Here is a 23,113-nt window from a genome sequence, read left to right on the forward strand (position 1 = left end):
CACCTGGGTCATGCTTTGGCTCAGCTGCTCTGTTTGCATTTGAGGCTCTGCGTGATTGTGCAAACTTCAATCACTCGCCATTCACAAAATCACACACACAGAGCTCTCATGTAGCACACTGATGAATTCATGAGCACATACATGTGCACACAGTGATGCTCTCAATCATGCACCTTTGTGCAAAAGCACACACTCACACAAATGTGGGTGTCCTCCTATCCAGAAACAAAGACGGCCCATTCACTGTCATTGCAGGCTGGCTGAGTTGCCTGCTGAATAATCTGTTCTGGAAAAACTTAACATACCACAAACAGACACTACTCCATGTACAGTCAATAGGATTTCAATCACAGTCAGTCCATAAGCCTCCAGAAGCAGCAGAGGGACAATGAGCTACACAGAATCTTCCATTCACACTGGTGAATACCGAACTGTGCCCACACAAAGGGCGCTGTTGGTCCCAATGAATGGGAAATGTTGTATATTTGCTTCAGAAAGGCTTGGTGTCTAATGATGAAATGGTCTCTCTCTTCTCTCTCCTCAGATTCCTAACACTCTCACTGGTACTGTCAGGCTAAGCACAAGTTTGGTGACTTTTAAGTTGTCTTTACAGAAATTCTTTATTGGGATAATAAACCTTTAAAACCCCACTGGTTTATGTCAAAAACGCATTGGCTTTCCTATGTGATAATATCTGACATTTTAGGTTTCATATTTCACAGATGACCTTTTGATATACTAAAAATGCTTGTAAATAATTCCACCTAAATTCACCAAATACATCCATTTTCACCATAAATCACAACCAGAAAAGGAGAACTAAGAGGCTTAACTACCATTGTCCTCCTTATCCTCCCTAAAAGCAATGTATAGTGCAAGCTAAGGGAAGACAGGCTATCCTCTGTTTCAGATGGTTAACACCCACACCCCAAAACACAACACAATGCAGTTTCAGTTCCTCTGCGGGTGCCTAGAAATAGTTTTTCCAAGGAGGGGTTTTCCTCCAGAGGCAGGGAGCTGCTTCTGTACGATACAGGCCGACTTAGGTACATAAGCAAAAATGACGGGTCTGTATCCCGAGTTTGCTCCTTTCCCCTGCACTGTCAAACTATTATGAAATCCCATTTTCATAATGGTACTTTTAATAAAACAGAAATAACATTCGTACAGGACAAATCAGGCTGAATACAGAGACTCATGATTCATGTTACTCACCCTTGCGGACATTGACATGTTCTCCTTGGGGATCGACAAATCCATGCTCTCTGATGCCATGCTGCCTGAGTAAGAGAACCGTTTGCTGAAAATCCCTCCATTGATATAAGGTGAGTTAGCCTCTGTGTTTCCTCCCATTGATGTCCGCTCTGGGGTATCTTTGGTCAGGCTTCCATTCGGCCCTGAACGGGGTGAGGGTATGGGGGTGGAAGCCGATGAGTGAGCAGGAGTGGGTATGGGAGTGACAGTGGGACTTGGACTTGGTGTTGGTAAGCCTTCATCAACCCCAGTGTTGTTATCCTCCTTGGTCACTCGGATTTTGGGCACCTCCGGGTCTTTCGAGTCTATGATGATGTCAACCTGTTCCGCAGATGCCTCTGGCTGGGTCAGAGATGGTGGATGTTCTGTCTCTGGAGTCTCCACAACAACCTTAAAATTAATTTTAGTATTATTATTAAAATAATCTCTGAATACACTGCAGTCAGTACTTCACAAATATCCATCAGCAAATCTAAAACTTCAAAAAGCACCTTTTCCTCCTCTGACGTAGGCGTACTCTTCCCATCCTCAATGCCCGAATCTGAGCTGGAAGTCTTGGTTGAGGCCTTGCTCTCAGATTTATCAGACTCCAGAGTGACTTCATCAGCAAGTTTAGGATCTTTTGAAGGGAGATTCTGCCGTGGTACCGGAACAGGGACCACCATGACGGAGCCTGGCTCTGTTGGTGTATCTGGCTCAACTGCTTTCCTGGGTAAAGGTACTGGTGTGGTTGGGGAAGGTGTGGTGGGGCTCGGGGTGTCCGGCTCTCCTTCCAAACTGGTCTGACTGGTCTGGCATGGCTCCTTGCCTGGAGACTTGGGGAATGAGGAGGAGGGTAAAGATAAGCATTGTTATGCACTACTGTGACCAAAAATTTGATGTTTTTAGATTTGAAGTCACTGATGTTCACTCAAATGAGCAAGTCTGATTAAAATCACAGTCACCCAGAAAAAGCCAGAGTGCTGGTGTTACACTGCAAGCTACATGAGACAACTTAAACAAACTTTTGCTGTAGACTATGTCTCATGGGCAGACTGTGTGTGGATAGTGGACCACACCAACATCCAACCAGACTGAAGGAACCTTTGATGACATTAGCAGTACACTTTTTCCCCAGTTAATGTGTGTCTGATCACTCAATCGACAGTTTGCGGTGCAGGACAAGATGGAGACTTCAGCAAGAGAGCTGATGTGGGTTGTTGCTCAAAGTTTGTGTCTTTCTCAGAGTGACCGTGTGCTCCGTCCATGACAGCACACTGACATGTTTTTTTGTTTTTAGCCAAGATGCTAATTGCTTAACTCCTTCAGGATTCCCACCTTCAGTGAAGTAATCAATAAAGTTAGCTTTAGTAGGAAAGCAGTCATTCCTGCTTAGACTCTTGCGCTGCTTCTTCTCACTGTGGCTGATTAGCTATTGACTCTGCTGTAAGAACATTAACAATTACAATCTTAGACTAAGAGTTTTTAAGACTTTTAAATACATTTTAATACCACCCACAATGCAATTTAATCCCTGTTGGACAGTAATCATGGCTTAAGTATGGAAGATATATATGAAAACCCGCAAGTGTGATACAGCCTGGAATTACTTAGAATTTACTGAGCGATTCTGCTTCCTGAAATACCTCTCCACAAAAGGTAAGCAACACTGTCAGACATCTTTATGGTCAGGTTCAGCGTTACTAACGTCTCAGCAAACATCTCTGTCTGGCTGTGTATGATATATGGGAAGAGATAAACGGTCAGACAACTGTTGTGCTGGCTTCCAGGACCTTGTAACTGGAAGTGTCAAAATTTTGCTGTGTTAGTACATAAGTGCCCTTGCTGAACGAGATGAGGAAACCACTGTACTGACACCATAGTTAATTTAGCACAGGGATGAGAAAGCTGATGTTGGGACTCAGTTAGCCATTCAGAATTAAGTATTGTGTATATAAATATTTTCGTATTTCCATTAATAGTTCCATGTAAATAAATGTTTATCTTGTAATTACAGACTAAACAGACTAAAATAACGCAGCAGCAGCAGCTGACCCAATTCATGATAAATATAACATTTTGTGCTTAAAACTAACGTCTAATTGCATTTAGCTGGGAAAACACACTGGAATGTATGGGCTTTAAGTCTTTTTTCCAGTACTAAGAGACAATAAAGCACAACTGGATATATGTGGAAAGTATGACAGAAACTTGACTTTTTTGAATTCACAAAATGTTTGGAAAGAGCAGTGCAAAACACTACAGCAATGGCCACACAAGTTTCAAATCATACCATCACTACACTGGAGCAAAGTTATTCACCTAAATACATTTGGAAGTCATCACACTAACTGTTGACAGTAGAGGAGGAAGAGATAAGTGGCAAACATTCATCTTCATGCAGAGAAATGTTCAACACTTATTTAACACATTTTTCTTACCAACAGCTTCCTGTGAGTATCAGTGGTCTATGTTAAACTGTCTGTCTTTAGTAAAGGGTCAGAATATAGGAAACAGAATATGTGATCCTTAAATAATTTACTCCATCAGGGGTTGTGAGGTGAGTTTCTATACAGGAGCGAGGCTGAAAGCAGCACCTATATTTAACCACGTGTGGGTGTGAGTGAATGCCGGGATTCCGGTTTCTGTTCGTTTGTTTGTGCTGAGGGGAGACAGTAAACTGCATTCATACCATGTGATTTTCTAACCTCGTGCCCTCTATGGATTTATGAATGGCTTCTGCAAAGTGGACCCTCAAAAAGCTCTTCAAAAGGGGTCAACAAGCCCCAACAAGCAAAGACATCAAAAGTAGAGGAAGGGGGTAAAGGGACAGTTAGGGCAGAATGTGTGCTTTTAGGGGACTGTGTTCACCTTTAAAAAAAAAAAAGTTACTGTAAGAACATGGACTGGCCGCTCTCCTGGAAAAACAAACAATAACAGAAGAAAATGAAAGGACAAAAAAGGGGGAAAAAAAAGAAGAAAGGTTTGGTACCACAGTGAGCTCCATGGCATCATCCTCCTCTCCTTCCTCTCTATTGTCCTCTATTTCCTCCATGACCTCAGCCTTGGCCTCGGCCACCAGCTCCCGCAACGGACGGTTAGACGTCACAGACTTCACAAAAGGGTGCTGTGGACACAAGGGGCAGAGAGGAAATTAATTAGTTATCAGTCAAAATGTACAAAGTGACTGGTGTCTAAATAGCAATAATTCAACTTACAATCCTGTATTTCATTTTATGCATCACATTCTGGGCGTAAATAATCTTGCAAACATTACCCTAAATATTCACTGTATAGCATTTGGCTATTGCCTGCACAATAAACAGAACCAACACCCTTACAGCTTTTACTGGAAGGATAACAGATCCTATTATCCATGGATCTGAGCATCATTATACCATGAGATTATTGCTTGAGGATGCTGCAAGTACTGGACTGAATGATGAGGTAGGAACAACCTCTGATACATCAGTACCTGTTTGACTTCTGTCCTTTCAATAACTCACCACATGAGCTGCAAAGGTCCAGGTTGAAACACAAGAGTCTTTAGTTAACAGGCCAAAAAGATGTGAAACTACTGTTCAAATAACTGTTTAAAGAGACAACAATGAAATTAAGGCAGGCTACAGAATAAAATAAAAGTAATTCCAGTCATTACATGAGCATGAACTTGCGAGCTGCAACAGACAGGCTACAGAGGACTTTCACTGCAGGGGAAACTCTATCTGCCACCTGTCAGTTCATGGACAGCTACAACAATAGTGGCTCTACAATACCAACTCTCTCCTTAATGGCACACTGATGTAACAGTGTTCAATCTGACATAACGCCCTTAAAATAGCAAGCCATATTTACTTTTACAAGTGCGAAAGAAAACATTTGCTTTGCCAAGGTGCAAATAAGGCAGCGGTGAGTTGAGTGTAAGGAGAAGGAAAAGCTAAATTAAAAGTTGAGCACAGCTGGGATACAAGGCTGATCATCCATTATTCAGATGCTTTGCACTGCTGTGTAGCTTAATTGGAACAGCTGACAAAGGGAAAATGCTACAAGTGGCGCTGGTCCATGAAGTGTGTACAAGCCAGTTTGTGTGTGTGTGTGTGTGTGTACATTTGCTGTGGATGATCACAGTTGATTGTGTGCAGGGGCCTTGTCCTGGACGGCTGCGTCAGGCTTAAGCTTTTAACGTCTCCGATGACTAACAACAGTCAGCAATTGTCTAATGAGTCAGGTAGCGTAAATGCCAAGTGCCATCTGACCATCTAATTTATCTATTACATCTCAGTGAAAATAATGGAGTATCCAAGTTTTTTTATACGCTATGAACGTGCAAGAGTTGATATCAGTGTCAAACTGAATTTTAAGATACAAAGGGGGATTAAGGGGCATGATTTAAAATTTTGCATAGAATGCTACGACTTTCATGTGTTTCGAGTTCGAGCATATAAGAAGGGATGTCCTGGAGAATAAAGCATGAAAAAACAGCACGGAATTAGAATTTAACACATCTAATAAACAGTCCCTCCTCAGCTTTCCTTATAGCCTTACACGATTGAGTATTTGAATCCAAGGTCTGTAACTGATGTGGGTGGAGTCCAACAATCACATTACCAATTCCTGGTTAGATTGTTAAGCCATATGAACAAACTTTCTTTTTTTTTAAACTGCCACAATAGGTCAGTGTCGGTCAGTTGGTTTCACATTACATACCTAGTGAGGCTGGTGATTTTGGGCCTTGTATGCCTGGCTGGGCATGAAAAGGTCAAAAGTGAACAAAATGCCCATTAGGGGAACAGAGTGGCAAGCTGAAATGCTATCTGCCTAGCAATGACGGGAGTGTATTTGTACTTCTGTCTTTGTGAGGATAAAATTGAGTACATACAGGTTTCTACAATTTCTGTGCAGATTTATAGTAAGTTTTTTTTACTTAGAGGAGTATAAATATAGATTTCTGCAATCAGTTAATATTAAGTACTTTAGCTGCCTGAATGAGCTGCAACTACTGACCATGTTGGTGAGCAAATCAGCAGACCAAACTACAGTAACAAACCTCCTCTTTCTTTAAAAGCAACATCATGCAACTGTCCCATGATGTGTTGGGAAGGTATACTTCAGTTTGAAACCTTGTGAAAAGTAGATGAACTGACCCAAGGCCAAATACCCATGGCAAAATTATGTAACATATAGCCATGCTATGATCAGAGACAGAAAAGCATAAAATATTACACAGGAATGGTAGCTGCTCCAAAGACACACACACACACACACAAAATATCCTGAACATGAGAAACTATGTGGGAGGAGAAGCTATAATCAGTATCAGGAGTACAAGCAATCCAGATGGTCCCCCATCAGCCACTCGGCCACAGTGACTGATGCGCCATCATATTGTTTTGTATACATTCTTTACAAACACACATGAGGTACCGACACAAGGCGAGAGGTTCAGAGAATCTGAGAAAAGTCTGATGACCGAGACTTTATGGAGCTTTATCCTTTCAACATCTCTTCCCGACAGAGTCACACTCACCTCACGCAGTTTGGCTCCAGACACTGTTATCTATGATTCATTATTATCTTCCTGTTCACTTACATCTGTTTTTCACATCCATACTTGTGAATAACCACATTATAAAGTCTGCCCCAAAAGTTAAACTCACATTCCTATAAACTGACATTCAACATCCAGTGCACAGCACAACTTAATGCCATCATTGCACAGCTATCTACAGTAAACACTATCCGACAGCCGTTAGGCGCAGCAGGCATGATAAACATCTAAAACCTCCAGCACAGCACCAAAAACCGGACCGCACCCGTCTCCCCCCCGTCTTCCCCCCACTAGAGCACACATGCAGAATTCCCAGCGGGCCTGGGTCTAGGAGTTTCATCTCTGCTCCTCTCTAATTGGCCGGAGGTGGCGAGCTCAGGGTAATCCAGACATACTATTGGCTGAGGGTGGGAATGTAAATAGTTGGCATTCCCTCAGCTGTGGGATACAGACAGGAAACCGAGGCTCTGAATTTTAATAGACACTGCGCTTGTGCTTTAATCCACACCCTGTTTGCATTTTCTCTCATTTTTCTTGCTAGGGAGTCTCCTTTTGAGGAACGTTTGTCAAAGCTCATCACTGTCTATCACTTTCTTTAAGTGGCCTACTATTTTCTGATCATTCTAAACTCCTTAGGAGAAAAGCCTAAATTGTGGTTGAAAATGAAAATGTTAAAATGCCCTAAGACATTGCTTCAAAAGTGGACAAGTGCTTCTTAAAGTCCCCATTGTTTACTCACCTTTCTTCGCCTCTTTTAGCTTTATTCTTTCATTTTTTATACCATCCTACCCTTTCTCTGCTTGCTCCATTTCCCTCTGTTCCTCTCCCACCCTCATGCCAGTGCCCTCTATGGGGCACCAGTCACTTCTCTGGCAAAGATCACTCCATTCAGGTCTTAAAATAGAAGATTATGTGTGCTGGTGCAAGATAAGGACAGAGCAAGGACAATGTTCCATCATATATCAAATAGCAGTATTGTCTATTATTTCCTAGCTTATACTTGTGCACTGCACAACGGGGCCTACCTCCAGGAGTTGTGTTGCACTCGGACGAGTCTCTGGGTTTTTGTCCAAAGCTTTCTTCAGGAAATCTTTAAACTCCCGTGACCTTGGGTGAACACAAGAAAACAGCATTAATCAAAAGTCTGGAATGGAATGGAGAGGAGAATGGAGAAAGAGGAGAGGGAGGGAAGTGATGAGGGGATAATTACAACATAAAATATCTGAACACAACGTTTCCAAGATATGTGATGTTGGTACATGTGAATCATCTTGTGTGCAGCTGTGCTTCATAAGACAAAACCTTCAACAAGGATGATGAGTCAGCTTCGCATCCCGAATCTCCTTTCAGCACCTGATAACTTCACTTTTGCTGTACTAAATTAGCTGCTACGCAACACTGGGCCTCATAAAATGGACATGGTATATAAAAAAAAACAAATAAAATAAAAAAAATTATAGTTTGGCACTCGTCCCACTCCTCTGCTGAGTTGTTGCTGTAATTCTGGAAAGGGCAAAATTGACTCCAGGCAGACAGGGGGAGGACAACGTGATATAGATTACAGGACAAAAACAAAATGTGGTAATAGAATGCAATTAAATGATCCAGTGAAGACAGGGAGATACAAGGCCCTGTTGACTCCACCTATCGTATTACACGCCAAAAGTAATAAATCATGGATTGAGCAACAGAATTGTACATGCCTGTAACCTGTCCCTGCTTTCTCTTCTCACTTCTCACATACGACCAGATACATTTATTGACCAATGAGCAACAGCTGAATTCATTTTCAGTGCATCCTCACCATTTCTGTGGCTGCTCCAGGGTGGGAGGCTCCGACTTGGCAATCTTCAGCAACACCCTCATGGGGTTGAGCTCGTGGTGCGGGGGTTCAATCTGCGCGAGCTCGATCAGCGTGATTCCCAGGGACCAGATATCAGCCTTGTAGTCATATGGAGAATCCTTCATGGTCTCACACATTACCACCTCTGGGGCCATCCTGAGGAAACAGTTAAATATTTGTAGGGAACCACTACATAGTGAGGGACAGTGAATCCTCAATTAAACTTCAAAGCTATTAAGTCAAGGCATACAGTACATTAATAACATTTATCCTTAAATCATTCACTGGGTGGAGAGTTTTCTGCATGTTCATGCCATTTTGTTTATAATCAGCTTTTTTGTTTAAAGGGCAGAACGCATGGAACAGCAGCATGTGACCTGACTGAGATGTTTGTGGATAATATGGACATGGCCATGCATAGCAACCTTGTGTGTTTACAAGACAAAAGTTATAAAAAGTGAAATACACTACAGAAATGAAATGCTGTGCTGATCCCATCCCATGATAGTCCTAAAATGACCATGTGGGATTTCTGAATATTACAGGCAGCTCTTTAATCTTGCACCACACATTAAAAACAACTTGTGTAAAAACTCAGGTTTAACATGCTTCAGGTTTTTCTTTTTGGAATGTATTTTATGTTCAAGTTTATGTCCAAGCTTATGTCATAACGATTGCCTCCTAGATAAAAAGGTGCTAATAAGCATCAAGTAATTCAGTATCTATGTCATCATACTATAAAAATCTGGTTTCGCCAAGTCATCACAACTAGTCATGGAGCAATCAGTCCTAACACGACCGACACACCTGCAGCATTTACAACAGTTAATTCTGAGCGGCGGCAGGAAGTGACTAAACTTTTGATAGCTGCAGTGGGATAAGGAGTGTTTCTCTTACTCACTATTTTGCATGTGTCAACATCGAGCACACGGCCAGAACGTGTTTGCTGACAATCTGTGAATTGGCTCTCATAACCCGAGGAGCCCTGAGATCTGCTCAAGTGCAAAGAAACAAATGTTTGCTCTCCGTTTGTAGTCGAGTTTGCTTGTCAGCGCATTTAAAAGGGAAAAGGCACACATCAAAAGCGCTTACAATAATCTATTTCAGGACTGATCCGTATTGTGCAAACTGAGGGCATGCTGTTGAGCTGAGAGGGTATTCCTGAGGGGTGATAATCCACTCTTGTCAATGGTTAACAATATTTACACAGTAAGGAACAAGGTTCACTGTGACGGACTTTAAAGGGAAGCTTTCCCATTTGTTCAGGTATAGACGAGAAAATTGCTCTGTTGTGTGGGTTGAGCGTGTATATATACACATCATTTTCTTTTAAGAATTATGAAAGAGTTGGGGGCAGCAGGAAATTTGTTCTCAACAAGCAATAACCTTCCTGAACCTTCCTGTGTAAGAATGATTAGTATGTCTACAGTTACAGATTTTACTATAAAGGTTTATACAGACCTAAATATCCCTTTAAATAGCTTAGGTTGTATTAATACATTGTATCCACCGTTATAAATCAATGGACGGGAGTATATATTGAAGTAATGGGATGCTGCCTCGTTGTGATGAAATACCCTGATTTGTTGATTTGACATTTAATTCACTGCACACTCCACTTCAGTTCTCTATTTGTAAATGAATTCTCCTTTGCACTAATTACATTTATAGAAAAAATAAAAGGCTTTATCCACAACACACACCCCTAACGTCATGCATAGCTCTTTCCCTTGTTGGTGCTCTGATCGATGTCTTACTCACCAGTATGGCGTTCCAATGAAAGAATCTCTTCTTTGTAAGGTTTTGTTGTTTTTTGCAGATACTCCAAAATCGGCTGAAAGAAAGAGAAGACAAAAAAAAAAGATGACATTGTTAGACTGTTCCAGAGAATCACTTCTCAGCAAGATGGAACAAAGCTGCTCACCCACCCCCCAAAAATGATATACAAAACCAGAATTTAAAGCAGTCCCGTTTCCCAAACAAGCTGCCCCAAATTCCTCAACGTGACCTTCAGATTAGAGGGACGATGGTTGATGACGTTTTTCTCTGCGAGTAAGAATATTACATGTGGCCCACGGTTGACGAATATTTGGCAGAGACCAGAGGATTTTACTCACAAGGCAGCAAGATGACTGCTTCAATTACAAACTGGCATGTTCTATTACTGGGACTTAAGTGACTGTCTTGGTTTTACAGACTACAATTCGAATATCTTTGACTTCCCGGTCAAACATATAATTTGGACTGTTGCAGTCTAAACTTTTGAAAGTCTTCTTTCCTACAAGGACAATAAGTAGTATGACTTATGAGTACTCCACAAACACTCCAAGGAGTAATAGTGATGAATTACATTCACCTTAATATTTCTAAGTCCATAAATACAGATAATTGATTACATCGTAAGTATAAATAGCAAAACTATGTTATTTCTTGTGCAGCAGGAACAAAAGTCATGATGGATACAAGACTTCTTTTCTGCCATCTTCAGGTTTCTACATATTGTAGCTCTTAAAATAGGTCAACTTGCTAAGCATACCTAGAGAACAACAATCAGTTAGAGTTTACAACAAACTCTGCTGCATGGAAGCACATAATGTTAAATGTCATGTATCATAGGTGGATATAATGCATTTGGCTGCCCTCAGTGACAGTTAATTGCTGCCTTAACAAGTAGTTAGATGAGTTTAGAGACAGTAAATGAGTCGGTGTCATGACTTAATGAGTTTAAGAAGGCAACTCCCAGTGATTATATTTAATTGTGGCATCTTAGGGAAGAGGCAATGGAACAGAGCTCCAACAAGAAGTACAATCCAGCTAAACGGGCACAGTGGCTGACTAAAGGAGCAATTTAAAATTAACTGAAAACTGAAATGTAGAACACAGAGAAAAAAATGTAATAAAACTATGGGCCAAAACACCATTTGGACTCACATTAAACTAAACAAAAGTACTGCACCCAAATATGAAGCTCTGTGCAGCCTCATTTTTAAGTCAGTGTTTTTGGTGTGTTGGTCACAATGGAGTGCAAAATGTGAGAGTAGAATAAAGGAAGCAAAACATCATGCATGTAAAAAGATTATTTTTGTTTTTATTTGAAGTTTTATTGCTGAGAAGGCAAATGTCATTCTGCCATTTAGGAGGAAAAAAAATCAGCACTTCCACACAACACTTACATAAAGCACAATAAGACACCATTTTCCCTTTTCTGGAAACTATACTTTAATCCCAAACATACTTGTGATTGAGATGGATCCGCTGCATCAGCTGTGCAATGTAAAGAATGTGGAGAACTGTTTAAAAAGCCAATAAATGAAAATATGCAAGACTTGAGAATGTATTTTCCCCCCACACAACGCTCACGTTATGATTCTCCTACAGCGCCACAGGAGTGGTACAGTGTAAGACAAGACCTTTAATGTGCATTTACTCACCCCTCAGAACACAAACAAAAGACTTGTTCATTCAGCTAATTTAAAAGCATGACTTCCTGCATGACAGGATGTTTCAGAAGGAAGCGGTGTTACACCCCAAATTTTCTCTGACCTTGTTCTTTGAACAGCCAGTGTAAACAATTAAAATGTGCATCATTCTAACATCACTTTTCTTTTGCCAAAAATGTCAAAAGAATGTGGAGGGGGTGGATTAAAAATACATTAATGAATAATTCATATATTAATTAATTAATAACAACCATAGTTCTGTAACTCTGGTATATTTTTCTGCACAAATATAATAAGGGAGATATGTTGGTTCCTGGTGAGATTAACCTCAAAACATACAATATTGCATTTTTCCCTCTGTGTCTTTATGCAACCACATACAAAATGTGATGCCTACACAATGAATAATTATGTTATGTCATGTGCAACAAGATATAAATGTCTGAAACCTCACCCAGTTTGATGTCTCCGTCCAGCATGAGGAGGATGTTACCAGCCTTCAGGTCTCTGTGGATGATCTTCATGCTATGAAGGTAGACCAGAGCTTCCAGCATCTGGCGACAAACCACCTTAATCTGTGGCTCCGTCAGCCCGCGATCCAATTCTAATAAGGGCAGGAGAGGCAGAGCCAGGAGCCAGGAGATGGAGGGGTTAAATATGGTGTTGGGGAGAAGGGTGGGAACGAGAGCAAAACAGAAGTGAGAGAACTCTGAGAGGGTTCAAACTCATTACACACACCTTGCACATTCCATTATATTTAGCACACACACAATCAGATGCAAAACAAAGTCTTGAGAACTAATCTCGTGTGTGAACTCCACGAGAGAAAACAAGAAAAAAGGTAATCCAGCGAGGATATCAATAAAGTCTCTCAATCCCAGATCAGAAACGCTTTCACACATCCAAGCTAGTGCTGCCCTGCAGACTTTATTCTGCTCTGTCTGTGTTTGGTTAGCTGCAGTGGGTTTGCAGACAGTTATGAGGATGTGGATTACCAAGTAAAAACAGGCCAGGGGGGGTTTCCCACACCGGAGGGCTTCGCTATGTCTAGAACATCTGAGGCCAGACTAGTGAAGTGACAATACGTGATTTCACTCAGAGTAAATCAACAGTACTGTGACAAATGCTAGTTATCTTTGCCTAAAATAAACATGCTATAAATCCTCAGTGTATGGACTGGAGCTTGAAAACAACCACATCTTTGACTTTTCAATCGGGTCTCTACTCTACGCCTGACTTAAGTCACTGTGGAAAGGACAGGTGTGGTCACAGCACTGCTGCAGGTGAAGAAGTTGACTCTCATGACAGGGAGGAAGGTGGAGCGCTTATAGAAACACACCAAGACAGAGCAGCCTACCTAGCATTGTGGCATCCACAGCACCTCCGGGGCAGAACTCGATCATGATCTGCAGAATGAAGGGGAGGGAAGAAGGGGTCAGTTTAAACTTGAACAGACATTACTAAAATACAATTTACAACTGGCATCTGCCTCTTTCTGAGATTTTTGCAGAGCCACAGGCAGATGAACTCATCCCTTTCAGCATGCAAATTCTCAAAACAACAAACTGGCAACTTTCCCAGTCATAAAGATTCATCACACGTTGACTATGGAAGTGAACACTGCTCCACTGCTAAAATTTGCTTATAAAGTGTGTAATCATTTTTTAGAACAGCAGCAGAGTTTGACATGGCTGGAAATCAGTAAATGTGTTTTTCAGAGAGGAACTTCTGACAACAGTACCATTAATATACATTCATACACACACACACGTATGCAAAAATGAGTGCTTTGCCCACGTGAAGCGTTTGTTTGGCACCCAGGGAGCATGGCAAAGTCGAGGCGAGTCTTTAACATTTGTGACAGTTCAAGGAAAAAGAGGAAGAAGATCAGATCCTTCATGTCATCACTCCCCCTCTGCTCTACATCAGTCAGACGCTCTTTGACATCTGTGGTGAAAGCACTAAAATACACACACACTTTGCAAAGTGGATGGCTGGATTCTGCCCGAAGTGTGTGATACGCTGCCAAGCTGTAACTATACACACTTCCTGGGATGCCCTGCCAAATGTATAATACCAGTTGAGCAGTGAAGTAAAAACAAAGAGTGAGAGAGAGACATGAGGGGAAAAAATTCTAAGAGCACATTCCCTAAATGGCCTCTTCTTAGCCAATATCAACTTCCAACAATCACCTTGTGTTTCCTCTCCTTAGATAGTCTGACACACACACACACAAACACACACACATACAGAAAAAGCTGTCAGAATAAAAGCTGAAGCAAAGAAAATAAAGACACCACAGCTTACTCCTATGATTCCGAATAGTCAAAAGATGTATGCTGCACATACATGCTGAATGATGTCATTCTTATTTAATCATTCAGACCTGCTCGCTATGACAACACTGTCAAAGCATCAACTCGGTACTGGGCAGGGTGTGGAGTTTCAGTCCAGACAAAAGATGTAAAGACTCCAGGCACAGATGAATCAACCTATGCACACCAAACACATGAAGACACACACTTCATGGAGGATGATTGATGTCAGTCTTGGCATGTAGCTGAAGGTGAGACAGTGTTCTTTTATGACATTCAGAATGACAAACCCACATTAGTTTTGAGTTGGTCAAACGTCATCAAGCGTATTTCGCTTTGTCTTGGTCCCTTTTTAAAGACAATTTTACATCTTTATGATCTGTATTCTTGAATGGCAAACAGCAGAAAGATAGTCTGGCTCGTTTTTTTTTCTACACGCTACTTAAACAGACTTTATCTCCTTTTGTATCACAAAACATACGCCCTCAGTTTTTGATCTGTTTCTGAAAATAAAGACTTACTTTTGTATGCTTCTTTGTACTGCAACCCTGGTACAACAACTTCCTGCACGATCAATAAAGTTCTTATCTTGTCTTAAAGGTACGCTATGCAGAAAACAACAATGCAGAGACTCAAACAAAGAAACAATACCCCTCTGTCATCATTTATTACCCCAGAAGTGTGTGGTGTCTTTATATGTCTATTATCTTATTATTTTTGCTGCATTCTGGACATTTCTGGGCATCAGTGATTGAAAGTTAGTCGACTGTTCAGCCACATTCCCAGGTCGCAAATACAAATGGCTTTACAACAACCTCGTCAAATACAGACCACCTTTAATAACTTCATATAGCTCCAGTTTTAACCGAGCATCGGCCATCCCAGAGAGCTTGACCCTTTGACCTCAGGACTGTGGCTTGGAGGGGCTGCCTTGTCAGTGTCTTTAAGAAGCTTTTCAAATGTAACCCGATAGCTTGCACTTATTTTTCTTCCTTGGGACTTTAATTTATATTAATTATTATTAATTAATTTGTGACACATCGAAAATTCAAAAGTGGATTGTTAAAATGTGTTGTTCATTTGTTCACGCAGTGCAGAGGAAAGCTTATGATATTCAAGACTAAAAGCACACCCTGTTTATGTATATTGTCAACACCGCACAGGGAGATTCATCACACATTTCAGTATAAACCACTTCCTTATTACTGCTCACCAAAGATTATTTATATTTCTGTTCTTCTCTTCTCTTAAAACCATATCCACCCAGCCCACCTCTCTTGCCAAACGACCCATCTCTCATCAACACACTTTACTGCCCAATCTAAACAGCGGTGTGTTAAACTGATGTAACTGGTTTTTGTTTCGTCTTTGTCTCTGCAGCCACACTTCTGGATGACATGTTGTGCTGCGGTAAGGAATGTGCCTCGACTGGTCAAGCTGCATGCAAAACATACCCACTATGGGCTGAACACACATGCCGCTTTCTCTAACACACACACAAAGATGCAAAAATGAACCAGACAGATGTGTATCAAATGCAATCTCTTTGAAGAAACCAGAATTTTAGCTTTACCAGGAAGTAACAGAACTATCTACTAATTAAAGGTGTTTGTGTTAATATACTTTTCAATGTGTTAATCAGATTTTAATATTATCTCATTAAAGAGAATTACTACACTAAGACAAGTATGTGTGGTTCACTCCTTTACAATAAATAATGTCTCTAAATTTGTGAGTGGTTCTTTTATTCTTAACCCAAAAAGCTTTAAAATAAACGGTCCAGGCCCTGCTGACATTGCAGTGTTCCTGTAGTTTCACAGTGATTTCCCACCTCATTTGGTCAGAGGTCTGAAGGCCATCTGGCCACAAAAGAGCTTATTAGAAACTGTAATATGGAATATAAAAGGAAATAAAACCACATCAAACCTGAAGCGCCAACAAAGACACACTGTACTATCCTTTTGCTTTCCAGTGTCATCAAAAATCTCCTAGCAACCACAGCCGGTGCTATTATGTACACTCCACTATGCGCAAATATGTAACAACCAGACAATACAGAAAAATTAAGAACACCTGAGCAGTATTCATTAACAGCTAAGGCCAAAAATCATCTTTAATCTTTATAAATCTAAAAGCTACTGAAAAGAATTATATAAGCAATCTGGGTTCACAATACACATATCTGCCTATGAAATACTGATGGGACTAAGCACTTTGCAAAATGTTGGTAACACTTTCTAACCTGTTGTTTGTTTTGTAAAATCATAGTGCATTCAATGAGAAAAAACACAAGATCTAGAAATTATCTTTGCTTTTAATTCTGGGGTGGAAAAGCTGTAGTTGTTCATGAATATTTGCCTTTTAAAAAAGATTTGAAAATTAGTTCAAAGACTCATTGTGACGCTGTATTTCGTCACTAGACATTTCTGCTGCATCTTTACGCTGATTTTAGTGTGTGATATCACCTACAGGCCACCATAACTCAAGGAAGTGGGAGTTTAGAGGGTGGAGGAGAGATATGCAGAAGGAAACCACTGATGCTGCACGCTCACAGCAATTGTTAAATCCCCCATTGTGCCCTTAAAAAACAAGGTGTCTCAGCCTTTATAACCTCTGACATGATTTAAAAAGCTGATTGGAACAAACCCTCTAAACAGGCAGTCTTCTAAATGATGTGTTTAAGTTCTCTTCTGTGCTTGTTCATGTAGTTTAACTACTCTCCTCCCTTCTCTCTCTCTCTCTCTCTCTCTCTCTCTGTTCGTTCTTCTCAGTGTGCTGATGTCAGCAGTCCTGCCTCCATGTTAAAGGCCCTCTTTTTCTCACGCTGTGGGACTGGCTGCCCTGCTATTGCCTCAAGACCAGATTGTTCCTGGAAGCGAACAATCAGCCCTTCTCTTGCTGTCCCTCTTTCTCTTTTCTTCCTCTATCCCTCTCTTACTCAGTAGAAAGCAGAACGGGCGGGTCAGTATTGGAATGCATCATCTCACCCCTGCCCAGTCCACCCAGCCAGAGGTTACTGAGGCCTGACCGCCAGCCACTGGGCTAATTGTTGAGATTCTGAGGCTAGCAAGCATACTCATTGCAATGAGGTGCAGAGCTTGTTCACTGTTATATCTAAGTATTCTAGTGCCGGTCGGATGCTCACTTGTGTCCACTTTGGTCAGGAGTTTCTACGCTAACAAAGAAAAGTATAGGTTGCTCTTGAAATGCAGGACGAATAACAGATTGCAGAAAGACAGGGAGGGAGAGAGAGAGAGAGAGAGAGTACATGAGTATTTGAACACAACTTGGAAGTGAAACAGTTGAAACAGAAGTTGACACCCTGAAGTCTCTCTCTCTCTCTCACACACACACACACACACACACACACACAGGAAGCATGTGGTATGAATGCTGCAGGAAGGGATGTTTGTACATGTGACTTATCAGCACAAACTAACAGTCTCACAGTCCAGCGTTGACTGATGGGGAACGTTCACCTTCCACGCTAAGGAATTCCAGCTATGGCCTACTATGACCGGCTAAGTTCTGTGTGTGTAGAAGCAGAGACTCATTTCATATCTAGCTATAGGCAGTTGTCAGTTTGTCACGTTTTTCTGGATTTATTTCTGAATTTTTTCATAAAATAAAAAACCCATTTCTACCATTGTCCTTTTGTGACCATTCAGTGTATGTACAGTCTGTAAATATCTCTCATTATAGTAGCTTTTACTGATAGTGGTGGAGTCCACCATTCCTATGCAGGATTCAGATTCTTCACTTAAACACCCAGTATTCACAGGAAAACAATGCATGTATTTTGTCCAACACAATCTTACCACACTGACAACAGTGTCCTTGTTTCGTGTTTTCTTTCTTAACAGCACGTTAGAAATGTATTCATTTACTGCAAATGGAAACTGAATGGTTACTTCACTTTAAAAGCACTCGACTGGTGGCTTTAATTGTCAGTCACAGGAAATCATCTGGGATTTGTTAATCAAAATTACATGTTGAAAACAAGACAGATTCATTTCTGGCTTTTTGTCAAGCAGGGCAATGGAACAAGAAGGCTGGACAGCAAGCTCACCAACTTGACTGTGTTCTACTGTAGGGTGGAAGGCTACAGTCTAAAACGGAAAACTTTTTAACAAAACAATGGCTTCAGTTTTGGCTGGCCGATCTGTAAACAGATAAATCAGTTGCTTTTCTGTTGTATTTCAAACGAAGAAGCCACTCAACAAGTGCTTCCTGGAGTATTAAGTTTTACCACAGTAACCAAACATGATGACAAATAAACCAGGAGTAAAATTTAAAGAATTTTGCCCTTAACATGTACTTAGCAATTACTGCTGTGTTGATATCTTAAAAATAGAAAAGGAAAGAACAATTTAAATCTAAACATTGCATTTACAAAAAAAAAAAAAAAAACAAAACACACAAATAAAAGGGGTGAAAAGACAACTATCTTTAGTCTTAAGAGTGCCTTGTAATCCCTCAGTTATTCAAGGTCGTGCCCCAGCATGAGGTCACTATTATTTTTCTTGGCCAGATAGACTGGGAGATTACAGAGGGAGTTGAGAAGTTTACACTTGTGTGGTGAGGAAAAATAACTCAAGAGCAGAAAAAGCAGTGCTGAAAGTGATCCTCACTCTTGCAGTAACATGAGGCTGAAGATTGGGTCATTTCCTACACATCATGTCACCCTGGGAGTCTTGTCTCATCCCCATTTAGGCAATCCCTGCTCTCATCTTTATTTTTCAACAGGCCTCAAAATGTTAGCGAAATACACTCTGGATGAGATATCGTTACAATAAAATAACACCATCCAATGAGCCTGCCAACGTTCATGGTGTTAGAGGGTTGTTTTTAATTTCCTTGCTGAAAGCTTAGATTTGTGTGTTGTGGCGCTGTTTGGAAAGGTTGCAAAAAAAATTTGGTGGACAGACACAGAAAGTCATTAACACAGGAAAAACAACACATGTTGTGAGAAAGGTATCTGTAGACAGCAGATAAGGTCCCTTTGGCACTTAATGCTCAAATCAAATACATCAACAGCCCTGACCACAGTGTTCCCATGCAGGAACGTACTGTAGTGTCTGTTCATTTCAATAAACTGCGTGAGCTCTGCAAAATCTGCAGTAACATTCACTGATAGACAAAACAAGTACAACTGGTTTTAAAATCAGTCTATCAATTTGGATTTTTCTTTGTAAACACAAAATGCAAACACACAAAACGTAAAGAGAAAAAAGTGGACGATTCTGTGGTTTACACTTAAAGCTGGTTGTCTTAACCAGATGTCTGTGTTACCTACCCACAGTGTGTTGTCATGGTAAAATGCATCAAGCAGCTTGACAATGTAGCGGTGGTCACATTTAGCCAAGATGTCAATCTCAACCATGTAGTCCTCCAGCTCGTCTTCGCACTTTGTCTCGATCTGTTTGGCTGCAGCCAGAGCTCCCGTCTCTTTGTTCCTGGCCTGAAAGACAGAAATTAGAACATTGACATTAAAAATGCATTAGCAATGGAAGTCCTGTTTGATGGGCTCTTGCATTTTACTTCCTCTCTTTTAGGCTAAAATCCATTTTTTTCCCAGCAAGGAAAAGTAAATACAAAACTTTTTTCCAGTGTAACAAATCCTTATGAACTCAGTTTCAGTACCCAGAGAGAGAATTTTTATCACTAACACTTCGAGAAAAAACATTAATAGGTGGGGAGTTGCAAAGTGGGGCTATGTGATATGAAAAACAAAAAAACAACAACAACTATTATTTAACATATGCCAACTTTTGTTGTCGTAGCCAGTCAGACTAAAACATGGAAAACATCAAAACCAAACTGATGATGTCAATCAGAAAAATCAAACTACTAAAAATACACATTGCACTATCCGCAAAATTCCGAGTTTGCCACAAAGATCATGTTCATTTGTGCTTCTTGCATCATTCTGCCAGCTGGATGACCAACCAACAGTTAAGGACAAACAGAAAAGGAACCTCCAAACTGACCCTCCCTGAGCAACTGAGGAAAAAGAGGAACCACAAAAAGCATCAAGTGTCAGTATGACTAAACTAAGACTGGGTGCGTGTGTGCATGTGTGTGTGCGCGTGTATGTGTGTGTGTGTGGGAGGGGGACACGACACACTGAATTCCAAGTAATTCTGAGTACTAAAGGGAAGCAAGTGTAAACAGGAGTGAATTGTTCAGTGCCTTTCTGGAAAAACAACAAAACATTCAAACCATAGTGTGACTCAAGTGCGAAGCACAAAGCGAGCAAACAAAAACATGATGTTCATCCGTGTGTAAGAGACAGAATGCTGCGAATGCTGACTGATGGGATTTTGTGGGTGACATTAATGTGTGCCTGCAGACAGAACCACACAGCCGAGACTTAAAATAGGCTGGAAAACAAGAGTTAAACTGTGTTGATCCATGCTGCGCCAGTCTTTAAGAGCATCCAGCGCAGTCAAATCATATGAAATGACTAAAGACAATTCTGTAAAAAAAAGAGAAAAAAAACTATCCTGCAAAATTTTCATAGACAATTACACAGTTGCACGTCACTGGAGTTGTTATCATTGAGCACATATGTATTTATGTGCACCCGGTGACCTGTAGAAACACGGCAGACTAAACAGCCCGGTGGGGTCTGATGCCTCCTCGCTTTTTGGGGGCTGTGGGAAAACATCTGAATAAATAGAACGGGCTCACGGTAAAACACACTCTTTAACTCATCTCAATTCGCCATGACTATGTGCGTTATACGAGTTTGTTTGTCAAACAGAGCTCCAGAGAAGCCGGACTGCCCCCTCCAGAGTAACCCATAGCGTGAGTCAACAGGACGTCTCCTCCTGCCACCAAACCATCAATCAGTTAGTTAACAGGCCTCGACAGTAAACACAGAGACACCAGACACTTTCACTTCCCTGCTAACATCTCAGCTCCATGCAGTTCACTCCCCTCCTGCACCAACGCCATCAGCCTCAACAAGCTCACTGCCTGGGATCTGATTTCCAGACCTACAGCTTGTGTCTGTTGGTGTTCTGCCATCCGTGTCAAGGAAAAGGTTCCTGATCCATCAACTACTTTTTAACAAACCATTTTAAATACATCCAAATGTATGAAACTCTGAAAGACATATATACAATGTATGTGAGTATACATATACAATATATAATACTGCAACTGTTTAACAATACAAGATATGGTTTCAGATATGCGCACACACACACACACACAAAAAAAACAAAAACACAGTGCACAACACCAGACAGCAGCTTAAACTTCAACACTTTTTTCTCATCCCTAACAGTCCTGTCGCAGAATCAAGAAAGTGTGATATGTAAAATTACACACTCGCACAGACGCAACGTGACATGAGATAAACTCCAGTCTGACTGTGGCAAACAACAGCTTACAGGATTTAGCAATAGCACTTTCTGCAATGCTGTCAAAATCATGATAAATAAATAAATAGAGAGGGATCATCACTTATTTATTTGAATTATTATGCCCAGTCATCAAAACCTGGCGGCTACATGACCCACGCTGTAAATTTCAAACTAATACAACAAACTAATATGCCAAATACATATGGTGACTCAAACGTCATCACTTTATTGTACTTAATGCAGGTTTCAGATTACCTGCACCTCTTACTGTGTCCACTAAACAGATTTTCTCCTCATCATTTGTTCCTCTTCTGTCTCTCAGCATTTTACAGTCACATATGGCTGACTTATATCTGAACAAGTAGGCGTACTGTAATGTACATGGGGGTTTACATCACCATATTTTCCAGTGGAACACGGGTCTCACAGAAAACAGAACGTCTCTACCACATCAAAAAGGGATTTTATTTTATGTCATGCTCAAATGAATAGTATTAACTGTGTACAGACACAAACACATAACAGCAGTGTGAGCCCATAAATGAGTTTCTGCAGTTGCTTTGTAGTCCTTAACTTTTCAACAGGCAACCCCCTAACCCAGCTTCACAAGGGCATTCACACACACTAACACACACACACACCTTGACATCTAAGTGGAAACAAGGCTGAGGAATGCACCTCTGGCCTTCAGATGGTTGGACAAAGAAGGTAGCCTGAGAAGTGAGTCTCGTGCGTTCATGTGGTGCCTTTTAGCGTGGCACCGGGAATAAACTGCATCACGAGGGTCCTCTGCTATAGCACACATGCATGTTTGTTATAGCAGAGGACATACACTGCATGGAGAGGAACAGACACTGAAACACTCATTGTGTCTCACATGGGACCCCCCCCTCTACATGTTAGCGTGCCACCAATGCACAAGTATGTGTGCACATGCTTGAAATGAGGAAATAATTGCGGGAGGAGGCATCATTCTTCTCAATGCTCTTTAATCTCAACAACCTTCAAAAGACCAGCAGCAGCCACTCCCATCAACCACAAATTCCTCTCTAAATGACTGACGTTTTTACTTGACTCATACTCTGTTGTGTCAGATTTGTGACATGAAGTTTAAGGTTAATGCCTTAAACTTTTCTAAGTGCTGGTTGTTTATAGTCCGTTGATCTTACTTGAGATCCTGACCTACGATCCCCCAGAAGAAAGAACACTACTTATGCAAATGAAAATTAACTGTGTCCAGGGATTCTTGTTTGACTTTGAAACCTTCAATTAATGATGCAACATTAATGAGGAGAGTCAAGCAAGTTGATTGGCTGATTCAACTCCAGTCAGGACTTTTAAATGGACACATAGACACACAA

General features: G+C 40.9%; 1 protein-coding gene across 1 annotated transcript in view; it reads right to left on the reverse strand.

Annotated features, from left to right (window-relative positions):
* stk10 (serine/threonine kinase 10) overlaps positions 1-23,113 on the reverse strand; it is a 39,257-nt gene that overhangs the window by 7,955 nt on the left and 8,189 nt on the right. Inside the window, exons 2-10 of the mRNA XM_046410080.1 lie at positions 19,676-19,840; positions 13,422-13,470; positions 12,519-12,668; positions 10,386-10,458; positions 8,586-8,780; positions 7,807-7,888; positions 4,226-4,360; positions 1,746-2,069; positions 1,216-1,644 (exon numbers count right to left, since the gene is read on the reverse strand). Coding sequence (XP_046266036.1) covers positions 1,216-1,644; positions 1,746-2,069; positions 4,226-4,360; positions 7,807-7,888; positions 8,586-8,780; positions 10,386-10,458; positions 12,519-12,668; positions 13,422-13,470; positions 19,676-19,840 — 1,602 coding nt within the window. The remainder of the gene's footprint in view (positions 1-1,215; positions 1,645-1,745; positions 2,070-4,225; positions 4,361-7,806; positions 7,889-8,585; positions 8,781-10,385; positions 10,459-12,518; positions 12,669-13,421; positions 13,471-19,675; positions 19,841-23,113) is intronic.

This window comes from Scatophagus argus, chromosome 14 (genome assembly GCF_020382885.2).
Source record: "Scatophagus argus isolate fScaArg1 chromosome 14, fScaArg1.pri, whole genome shotgun sequence".
Lineage (NCBI taxonomy): Eukaryota > Metazoa > Chordata > Actinopteri > Scatophagidae > Scatophagus > Scatophagus argus.